At 40.0% G+C, this 11,980-nt stretch overlaps 1 protein-coding gene across 3 annotated transcripts in view; it reads right to left on the bottom strand.

The window, feature by feature from the left end:
• Nucleotides 1-4,282: 4,282 nt before the first annotated feature.
• Nucleotides 4,283-11,980, bottom strand: part of SCUBE1 (signal peptide, CUB domain and EGF like domain containing 1) — a 214,748-nt gene continuing 207,050 nt past the window's right edge. For all 3 annotated transcript variants that reach the window (XM_061359341.1, XM_061359320.1, XM_061359330.1), the window contains one exon: nucleotides 4,283-10,956. In XM_061359341.1, coding sequence (XP_061215325.1) covers nucleotides 10,804-10,956 — 153 coding nt within the window. In that variant the 3' untranslated portion in view covers nucleotides 4,283-10,803. The remainder of the gene's footprint in view (nucleotides 10,957-11,980) is intronic.

Raw genomic sequence — 11,980 nt, 5'->3', positions numbered from 1 at the left:
AACTGGCATCACGTGTGGCATGGAACAGTAACTTCTTAAATTAAAGCCTTTTTTAATCTTTTTTAAACTTTGACAAGTGAACTTTAAGGCCTCTCCCGAGTGTCAGCGTTAAGAGGGAAGTGTGTTCTTCAGAAGCACATGTAGCAGCTTCCCAATATTGTGTTCTTTAGAAGAAACTTTCTAAATTTTTAAGAAAATCCATTCCTTCTGCAATTGTGTAGGAATAGCCTAAACCAGTTTAACCTGAGGCTCCCTAAACATTACTGGTAGTTTGGTCTCAAGTATGGCTGTAAGACAACAAGAGCAAAGCTAGGCATCTGGCAGCTGCTTGGAGCTGAGGGCTCTGCTGTGCCTATCAAAGAGCTGCTGCTGACAGCGCTTGCATTGTTTTGGCTGTGGATTGTCTGCTCCAGGGACCGTGGAAGCTGGTTTTCCTACCAGCCTGTCCTCAGATTAAGGCAGCATCTGATTTAAGTGCTGCTGGCAGCATGACACAGTGCTAGGAGGGCTACGGGCAGGTTCTAGACATAAGAATTTAGGGTCAGTAGCTGGTCAGAAAGCCTCAAATTCATGGAGTGCTGGCATTGGAGGATGTACATGAGTACCATGTTGAAGAAATACGTTCTTTCTCACTGCCCTGTCTCGTCTTGCTGAACTGGGGTCCAAGTAACTATCCAGAGCGGCAGTCCCTCTCTCCACAAGGTCACAGTTACCAGGAGGGTCAAAAGCTGCAGTAGCTTGGCCAGGCGCAAGGAAAGTAGAGATTAAAAACAATGCCTACGTGCTGTAATGATACATCAGCGTTCTGCAGCTGAAGATCTAGCATGATCCTCAGGCTGGGGATCTGAATAGTAAATGTAGGCAAATCTTCCTCTGCCTGAGACTGCATCTGCCTCGCCATGTGCTGTGTTCCTTCACTCCCCGCAGCATAAAGGCTTTACTGGGTTGTCACCGAGCAGTCCTTCATGATCAAACAGCAGCAGATCAAAAAAACAGGTGTATTTCCAGTGCTTCTTGATTGGGCTTCCTGCTCTGAGCTTGAGGATGGTTTTGCTAATATCATGGTTTGGAAGAAGGGGATGCCTGTGGTGGTGATCTTGCACAGGTATTACAAAATGCGGATACTAGATCCCTTCTCAGTCCTCATGGGGACCTTACTGAAAAGGTTCCCAGAGACACCCTTCCCTTTCTGTCTTTGCCATAGACTGGTACGTGTCAGCATGTTATGTATGCGCACAACATGATATGGTTCTACACAGCCTGTATCGAGTATAGCAAGTTACACAACTTGCTTTTTTTGCATAGATTTTTTTCACCACGCAAAACATTGTCTCGACCTGGGAGTGTTGGTTACTGCTAATTTGAACTGGTTGGTTGGTTGCTTCGTTTTACCAGGTGACTTTATAAAAATGAGAGAGTTCACAGAAAATATATAATGATTCTATAGTGAAGTCAAACTTTTAATTACCTAAAGAAGTCAATCACTTTCCCTCAAGAGACCAAGTAAGAGTAGTGGGATGTATTTTCATGTCTTTGTTCTGCAGAGCCATAGTGATCATGCCCTGTCCAGAGGCAAGGGGAACGTGATCCTGCTCCAACATGAGATTTAGATAATTCTTGTTCTCACCAAGTGCAGGCAGGTGCTTTCCCACTGCTTATTTGCACTTCCACCTCACCTTGGTAGGAGTTCTGGCCACCGGCCATCTGTCTGTGGTTACAGGATGTTTGGGTGAGCTTGTAGGACTGGGGGCAAGCTGCACTGCTGCTGATAAACTCCAAGTAGTAGTAAAACAGTCAGAATCACCAGGGTTAAGAGTAGGTAAGACTCTGACACTCGGAAGCCACAGTAAGTGGCCTATTCCCTGACTTTGTCAAACAGTTACCTAATATATTCTTACTCAGCTGCTGCCCTTGGCAGCTTACCCTGCTTTTTGCTGTTTTCCCACAGCAGGAGTAATTCCAGGAGCAGAGAGTGGATCCCAGCACTCACCACTCCTGTCGGGGCTTCAACCACCAGCTACACAGTGAGGCTTTCAGGAGCAGTTATTCCTACTATGTGCTGTAGATGACCTGTGATGCTAGAACCATAGCCCAGAGATACCACTGTCAGCCTCTCATTATGAAAGCGGGTATTTGTGGATAATCTTCGTAAAGAAAAAATCACCCCAGTATATTATTCTGATTGTTTTCTGAGGAAGAGTGACTAATTTACTAGTGCCTGAACAATGCAGTCCTTACTCAGGCAAAGTGCTTGTTAAATTTAATGGGTTACTTTACATAGGTATTTGTGGAGAATGCAAAAGATTCTCAGCAAGGCTGAGCTTACTTAATGCTACCCTGGGCTATAATAAGAGGATTTACCCATCTGGCACTATCTGTAGGGGGCCAACCCATGCAGTTGTTGCACTTCTTTGTCATGGCAGTCCTGATGACTTATCCACCACGATCTCCTTTAGTTCCTGCCTTGTATCAGAAATTTATCATGAGCTAGCATATGTGAAGCTGCACTTGCCCCCACCAAACACAACTGGAGTTTTACAAAGTTTTGTGAGCCTGGCAGTTTCTCGCTTTATTCCAAATGCTTATGACGCTCTGATCCTGATAGATCTGATGAGCATTCCATACCTCATTTTCCTGTTGTTTCAAGTTAGAACCTTCCTTTTTGGCAGCATGTCACGAAAACCTTCTCCCAAAGAGAGGTTGGGATGTAAGGAGCAGGAGAAACCCTTAACCTAACAATAAAAAGGAGGCGAGGGAACATATTTCTGGTGTATTTTACAGTAAATGCTGCAATATGCTCTCAAATAAACCATTTGCTGAACCTTTAATGCCTTTTGCCCTTGTACACAGATACTTCGTTAGCAGTAATTAACTTGACTTCCAATGACCTTTAGGAACTTTTGAGGTCAGCTTTTCCCTGCCTTTGACAGGAGCTGATTTTTCCTGTTACTCCTTTAGAGCTTTGAAGTGATAAAGGCAGCTGAGTGCCATCTCACATGGCACATCTGTATTCTGATTAAAGTGATGCTGTATCTTCTTGGAGTGCAATGAGGATAACTGGCTGTATTACTTGAGTGAAGTGCTATTAGCTGGGAAAGGCAGTAATTGATTTTTTCCAGTCAGAATTTATCTGTTTCTCTCTACTTTTCAAACCTGCCAGTGACAGGTCATCGGTCATACAGACAGTATTTACATCATTTACAACATATATAAAAACAGCAGTGCATACTGTCATATGATAAATGCTTTCTGTTAATAAGATAAACTACTTACATATCAGAAGAGCACCATGCTGGTAGATGAGCTCTCCTGTCTGTTCTGCAGTAGGTGGCTGCTGTAGTCTTAACAATGCTTGACAAGCTGTGCTCACTTCTGAACAAGCACTGCTGAGTGGCAAACCTGTTACCAGGTGCTAGCAATTCCATTAACAACATCCATGATTTTTGTCTGGTCTGGCATGCTGTGTATCCTTAGTGACTTGTACTTCTTGTAGCACAAAAGATGGCTTAAATCAGATCTAATTGACCTATGATAGTCTGTTTTCTGTCAGTTTGTCATCATCCATTTTCATCATTGCCAGCATCACTTGGGCCACTGGTTGTACGATATCTGCTTGCTTTGTAATCTTGGACTGTGAAAATCTATCATTGTAAAATTCAGCAGCAAGGAAGGCCTGGGCAAATACATTTTTACTATGGCAGGGCTAGAGGGAGAAAGGACACTTTTGATCTCTCTTTAAATCATTGGTTCAAAGTGCAAGTGTAGTTTTCTTTCAATTTAGTCCTCAGTGGAACAAGCAGCAGGTGAGTTTGGAAGTCAGTGGTCTTTTCAGTGGCAGCTTGTGGTGGGAATAGCCCATCAGGCCACCAGCACAAGAAAGCTTCCTTCCTCTTTCTTTTTTCTTTGAGGCTGCTTCTCAAGAGAGGTGTGTGGGTAAGGGCACTTGCAGGAGGTACAGTTAGTAAAATCAGAGTTATTTTAAGAGATGTTAAAGGTCCTGAAGGGATGTTGGTGATGCAGGGCTTTGCTGTGGTCAGGATTTCTTCTTGCTCTGAAAAACTCTTCTTGAAGTCTGTTTGGAAGGCACTTAACTCTATGCCCCAGGACTTACAAACTCCAGTTGTTTGATGAAGAAGAGCAAGCTCTCTGTTGCCTCAAGATGAAAATCAGACTGGAGTATGTGAATGCTATCAAAAGGCGAAGTTCTCTTCTGATTTCTGTCTGCATTATACTGGTGCATGGAGCCTTTTTCATGTACACAAATAAATGTCAGGCAGGGACATCCATTCCATTTTACATTTATTATGAAAGCAGTTTTAACAAAAATTTTATTACATGCTTCATTCTTAGCTTTGACATGGAAATCAAAGCTATTAATATACAGAGGCAAAAGGAAATGTATTTTCTCATAAGGTACATTTACAACAACCTTTTCTACTACTAATCTGACAGTATTGTTAAAATATTGGTAAGGCTTAGACCCCTGTGTTTTATTTTCTAAGTATCAAATTTTGTACAGTTATTCACTATCTTTGCCCTAAACTACCATGGTACATTTCATATGGAAATAGCTGTTTGTACATAATTTACATTGGTAATAAAGCTTCCGAGTCCCAGCAGCATCTATAAGCATTTAGTTCAAAATGTCACTCTTGCCCACCGAATCACACAGAGCAAATCAGTATAGGAACCAATATTACGCTCAAGGTATTCTCCCCCCAAACCTAATCTACCAGAAATCCCTGCTTAACTGATGATGGACGTGATCATAGTGAATTTTATATAGGTGAAGCTACCACTGACCTCAGTGGCAGTTTTGCCTAAAAAAGGCTCTATGATCTGATCCAGTATGAGGTTTTAGCACTTCCACTGCTAGCTGGAAGCACAGAGATGCCCTGCTTTTGTTTGTCTTTACACTATACTTGAGCATCATCCTTTGGATTCCCTTTTATTTCTGAGTTTTGTGTTGTTTCTTATCATAACAATGGAAGAAGAACTAGTACTAACTTTAAAATGTTCGTTATATGTTATGAAAATAATAAGCACTTCAGAATGACACTTGATAGTCAGTTCTCTGAAATTCAGCAGGTTAAACTGCCCCATAAAACTCTTCCTCTGATGCCAGTGTGACTGCAGAAATACTAAGAGCAGTAACCTGGAAGGATAAATCTGGCTGCTGACTACATCCACCCCGGTCTCCTACAGTACCTTTTTCATTGTTGTGCTCAGTATCTGCTGCTGTCAATGCCAATTAATGGCCTTTCTAAGGTATAAAACATAGAAAACAATATTTACAAAATAATTTTAATTAAAAAGTAACAAAAACTCTAAAAAAGATATTTTCACAATCACTAAAATAAACTTTAATTAAGCAAAGCCACTTCTTTTTCTAGATATTGAGAAATTCAGCTAAAATTGAACTGCAGTTGTTTGTATGTCTTTAAGCTTGTTATGTCTGCTTTCTGAATACAGATGGTTTAAATTATTACATCTAAAGGTACTTCTGTACATTTTACTCTTGTATATTACATATTAATTTTATAGATTAAAAGCTTAGTGATGAAAAATAATAAATAAATGAAAGAACAAACTGTAATTGTATATATTCAGATACTTAGATAGCAAGTTTTTGACATTCGGAGTTCAACTCCCATTCTGTTTCTATTCAGATGAAAAATGTTATGGTAAAACATGAGACTTCTCTCTGAATCCAAGTCTCACATTGAGGAATAAGTTCCTACTACCTTACAGAAATTTACTTTATTATGTAAATTCTTACTGAAGACAAAAGTCTCCCCCTCCCTGCCGAGTGCTTACAACAGTCTTGCATCCTAGAAAACAGTTTCATCAAAGTCTCAAAGTACTGAGAGTCTACAGAACTTCTCCAGTTAGTACCATCCCTGTCAATCAGTGGTTTTAAACTATGACAAAAATGCAGCTACTTGAACTCATGACACAGGTACAAGTAACTGTGTGTGTTGCTCATTCCCATCACTGGAAAAGGGAAAATCCAGACCCCTGAGGTGGCTGAGAATTCACCACTGGATTCACCTGTTGAAGATTTCATTCCAGCATCTTTTTTAAGAGTGCTCAAAGGTATTTAGAGTCCAGACATGGGAACTGTCATGGAGCAGCTGGGTTTTGCTGGCAAATACCAGTCAGCAGTTCTTACGTAAGAATTAAACCACTGCTCTGCTCCTGAAGTTTGTAACTTGTTATCTGCAAGATTAAAACTGGACTGTTCATATGGATAAGATTACCCTGAGAAATCTGGATCAGTTGTGTGTGCTTACCAGCAGGGCAGGGGGTGGGGTTTGGCTTTCCTCTTTGAATGTTTAATGCATATAAGCATGTTCCTTATTCATGTGGCTGCATCTTTACATTCTGCTTACAGACACAGGGCTGCAGGTGAACAGCTGAAAACTCAGAATGCAGAATCTGAAAACTCTGTGACCAAGCCTGTATTTAAGATAGTCTAAAATGATATTAACTAAACTAAACCTAGCTTACTAGGTAAGCTAGTTTTAAGTAAGCTTACTTACTTTTAAGTATACCCTAATATGAAGCTAACATATAGGAAAGATAAGTCTAAATCTTAGTAGTTATATTGTACTGTAATTTAACTTTGTCCTATGGGGGAGGCACAATGAGAAAATACGTTTCTTTTGAAAAGTTGGTCTTCAGGTAAAAATCCAATGTTTGCTGGGGGAAGGGCGGGCAAGAAAATGAGCTGAAAGAAGACTTCAGCAGCTTTAAATCCAGTTTCGGTGAGCAAAATCATCGGGCAGAATAAATCTTGCTACTGCAAGCAAGGTGCAGGTGGCAAACCATTGAGCACTGAATGCTGATGCTTCCTTACTTAAAGGACACACACGGGCACTTTGCCACAGCAATCACACAGGACTTAGAGCTTGATTAGCAACTTCTGATTGCTGCAGTCTCCTGGACCACAGCAGGCATCCAGGCAGTGATGTGGTGGCACAGGAGAATATTTAGGGATGATTCACCACCACCTCACTGAAAGTAAGTGCAGTATTTAAAGCAGGAGGAGAGGCTTAAAATTCTAAGTGCTACAGGTGCAGCTTTTAAGCATACAGGCATTTGCAAACTGAAAATGAAAAGCTCATTTTGTGATGTGGAATTGGGCAATCACAAATGGACACTTCTCCAGCCTTCCTGTAATAACACATAAATGTGCTGTTGCACCTATCCTGCACACAACATGTAATTCTATAAGAGCAAATACAGGGCTGTATTTATTGAATATTTTTAAATGCAATATTTCATGTTTAGGTTAAAAGCCAAAATTTTCTACTCTGTGATGTGTTGATTCATTTCACAAAGCTGGTTTTCTTAAAGGCACCTATATTTCTCCTTCTATGTTTTTTTGATTCCCAAACGTGTCTAGGCCTTCTCCATTGAAGAAGACATTCCTTGTTGTATTGTTGGTTTATAGTAGCAATATGTTCTCTTCTGACAATGAAGGCACTCTATACCTACATTAACAAGTGAAGAGCTGAGCTCACCTACGTGGTGACCACCAGTTTTTGTAACTGTAAATCTAGTGTGAAAGCAAAAGCACTTTTAGAGCTCGTGTAAAAACACTGTGCTGTTGTACAGCTGAAGTCAGTTCAGGCAGTATTATAGACCACCTGTTGTTAATTTTTTCATTAGAAATTTGCACGTCCATTTCTATGCAAAGCCGCAACATTCAGACCTGACTTATTTCCTAAATATATGTGAAACCCCTGTATATTCTGAAACATTTCACTTTGATGGCTCGATTATTCTTCTTTTACTTCTTTCAGCAACAGAAAGTCTGCATTTGCTACAGAAATCCTCTAGTGCCCTGTCCTGACTATGTACTCCATGCCCTGATATGGCTCCAGGGAATATGAGCTAACACACACTCTGAGGATGTCTGTCAGGATGAACTAATGTGTTGTAAGTAAGGGCAAGTGGTACCAGAGCTAAATGTAGCTGATCCCTCCTGTGTTCACCTCTCACAGCTCTACCAAAGCCCCACTAACAGGGGCCATGACCGGGACATGTCCCTCTTGTAGTCGCTAATACTAGGTTCCAATGTAGTTAAAGAACCTGGAAAATGTTAGTGGTTTCAGGATTTGTAAGGCAATGACTTTCAGCCCCACTTCAGAGAGTAGGTTTGTTCAGCTTGGCACCAGTGTCATACTGTGGTATTATGTCCAAATATGTGGGCTGTTAAGCAAAAATTTAACAAGGATTTTACTAAACTCACTGCACAGCATCAGGTTCTAAAGTTTACTTACTAAAGTTTGAGATACTAATGATTGCTGCAAACCTTTCAGCAAAGGAGTAAGTTATTTTTCTCCGTATCTTTCCTATCTTTTCCTTCATTTGTTTCAGTAGAGTGGCTGCACTCCTGACCCATTCTGATCATTCTGAACATATCAGACATTGGAATATTGTTCAGCTGAAGTAGTTTTTTAGCTATGCACTTTTACATAACTGAGTACCTAAAAAATTTTTTTGCCTTTTTAATTATTTTCTACAAATAACTCCTGTTAAAGAAAAAAATACATACAACTTTCTTTTAATTCCAGACATGCACTGAGTCTAGGACTGCTGAGTTGTACTCCTTCAAATGTCCACCTATAGTAACCCATGATGAATACTTAATAAAAGTAGTTTCAACATCCTCATAGAAGGTTAGGTTTAATAGCCTTTAACAAAGGACTTCTGTGGAGATACTGCATTTTAAAATGAGGGTTAATATATGAATATATATATACTAAAGAGAAATTTGTCAAAGACCTAAGATCCATGAGTGGAAAAGATGAGTTGTTAGACCTCTAAGTTGAAACTGTTCAGACACGGAAATAAAAAAACTATACTCTTCAACAGGAAAGGAAAGAAGGCAAGCAAAATTACAAGATGTCTACGTAGGAAAGCTCAACAGAATACTTAAGAAATGGAATATTCAACCACTTGTAGCCAACAGAAACCAGATTTGTAAATTTAATCAGTACTTGATCAAAGGGAAATGTGTAACAAGTTAATCATAACTACCCTTAATGTATGTCTTTGAGAGCATTCAGTCGTATGTTAAACTAAAGGGTAGATAGATATGCAGAAAAAACCCTGAACCCAACAGTGAAGCAAAATGGTGTGCTAGTCTCTTTCTGAGAGTATGCTAGTGTGATATTTACTCCATGTAATAAACTCATAGGATCAAAAGGGAAAGTGATACACAAAAGGAAGGGACTTTAGAGTAAAGAGGCTGAAATAGTATTAAAAAAAGGCTACTCTCTCGTTGAAATTATCTCCTGTGCTAGAAAACATAGGATTTATCATCCTCTTAACCCACCAGTACATGTCACTCCATAAGGAAGGCCTGACCACAAGGCTAATGCTCTCCTGCAGCCCCTCTGGCTCCCGTGGTTGCAATTCTGTGACAAAAGGGAGTGCCAGGTCTCTCAAGACTGCAGGGCCTGCTTTCATCTGTGTCCTGTTCACCCCTCACCTCCACAGAGCCTGGGCCTGTGACACAGGTCTGTTCCCAGCATTTCAGAGGTGGCAGGTCCTACAGAAATTCCTCCTCAATGAAGAGTTTCACCTCTATGCGTGTCATCCTCATGGTTAACTCTGTTGGTCTGCACATGAGGGGTGCCCAAAGAAGAGACAACAGCTGACCCCTTACTGGACAGCATTTGCATCTTAACTCATTTCTCCTGGAATAATGTATGTCAGAAGAGATTGTCCCAGACTAAACCATTATCCAGTATTACAAAACGCCAAAAGGCTTCAGTTTGTTGTAAACGGAAGTGACAAGTACTGGGAGAAGTCATTTAATCATCTAAGCAAAGTTTACAAATAGATATGGGTAAATAGGGTGAGTGGGATTTAAGATTTAAGCATGAATAATATTTACAGTAACTAAAGATAACATTACCAATGTACCCACAAATAGAAGTATATATTTATATATTTATATATTGTAATTAATTAGATGCTCTATTAACAGAAAGAAAAAAAAAGACTACTACTGTTGTTGTTCATTTCTCACCTATCCTATTGTAAATGTCTTCAAAGGGACCAATTGGTGTATGGAAATCCAGAGCTAAATCTGTTTCAGTGAAGTTACTGACAATGGCAAACCTCTGAAGAAGTTTAGAAGAGGACAGACAAAAACATTAGGAGGCCAGGACAAGGAACTCAAATCTCATTGAAGTCACAAAACAAAATTATACATCTGTGGTTTTTTTCTTTTTTTTGTTTTTAATTTTTTCCCTTTTGATGTCTACCTGGACAGAGGTTCCACTCAGCCACAAAGGACAGATAGCAAAATTTAGATAGTTTTTTCTTCTAGAGATTCAAATATAAACTTCAAGTGCAATTCAAAATGCAAATTTTATATTACACACTTCTTTCTACAACAGAACTTATCTGCAGGTAGTTTAATCCAATTTGAAGAAATTCCATCTTTGCTTGATGAAAGTTATTGTTGATGAAAAAGAAAAAGCTGGAAAGAATACTTTCTATCTCATGTAATTTCAAATGGGAAGTGAAGGTACACTAGTGCAGACACAAATTTGGATTTTCTACTAGATGTGCTCAAGGATGCACATTTTTTTTCTTTTGTAATAAAAATCCCATTCAGAACATTGGCTTTGAATGCTTATAAAACATTATAGGTATTCTTCGATATACAACTGAGAACAAAGACTGCAAAAAAGAGCCTTCAAATTAGCAAATGTTTCTACTACGGAGGAAAGACAATATTTGACAGGAATGCAAAATAACCAACAATTCAATACCACTGGACTACTTGTATGGTCGTAGAAATCTGGAAACTTTTGATCGCAGTAGCTTTATAAATGATCTTGGAAACATCTCTTTTGACTCTTGTGCTGTGTACTTGAAATAGTTTTGTGGGTGTGCCAGTACATCAAAGAGAGCTTTAATCAGTTTCTTGTCCTGTGGGAGACAACATATATATTAGATAAAATTAGGGTCTGGATTTAGTGCCTGCACAGCTTTCAACATTAATGAACAGCAACCTGGGTTTTTTCAAAGCTTGATTCTGGGTACAGCGCTGTAGGGCAACTACTCCATGTTGCTGTGGTTTTATACTGATACATCTTTCTGCTGTGCTGGATAGTTTTTTTGCAATTAGCATTCCTGGAAGGCCCTGAGAGGGCAGCAGCTGGGTTAACCACAAACTGGTTGCAAAAGTTAGGCATTAGGACTACAGACTGCCTCTGGGTGCCCTTCCAGGCTGCTCCATGCTGTTGTCCCTTCCCTGCTCAAGCAAGAGAGAAGGCTGGCCTTCAAGTGATGCCCTGCTCCTCTCCCGTACCTTGGTAAAGCCTTGGTTCAGAGCCTCAGCTGAGCCTGTGCCTGACCGTTATGTATCCACTGCAGCTGGGACCTCATCAACCTCAAAGATCTAGTGAAAGAATACTGGCAGGGCTGGCCAGGGGAGCTGGCTAACACTCAGTTCCTGTCCTTCCAAGTTGGATATTTACATGGCTGAATTTTGCTACCTGAACAGCCTTTTTTCAACTTGAATTAGTTGATTGTTAGACATGGCAGCCTAGCAGCATTCCTCCACAATTCTCTCCAATACGTTGCTTGCACCTTTGGAAAACCATTTCATGGGCAGCTTACAGTGCGACATTATGGTTATGTCTTGTTGAGGCAGGTTGGCGATTTAGGCAAATACATTTTTAAAGCACAGGAAATGCCAACTTAATGACTCATTTAAGCACATGCCAGAAGGCAGGTCTTCAAACAATAGTTCCTTTATTCTTGGTTGACTAATTTTTCTAACATACAATCATATTAGCTTACCTTTACTTTAGTTCCTGATTCATCAAAGGACTTAAGCACATGCTCAGCCCAGCTGAGCTACTGAGTTTGTGTTGCTCCAAATACAGACATAAACTTCAGAAGGCAGAGAATTTAATTTGGGGTCACACTAAAGCTTTAAATATTGTGA

Source organism: Neopsephotus bourkii, unplaced genomic scaffold, assembly GCF_033783945.1.
Source record: "Neopsephotus bourkii isolate Nb327-2 ecotype Australia unplaced genomic scaffold, CSIRO-AGI_Nbou_v1 NB_107, whole genome shotgun sequence".
Classification (NCBI taxonomy): domain Eukaryota; kingdom Metazoa; phylum Chordata; class Aves; order Psittaciformes; family Psittacidae; genus Neopsephotus; species Neopsephotus bourkii.
Note: the sequence above shows the minus strand (reverse complement) of the source record. Positions and strands in the feature narration are given on the sequence as shown.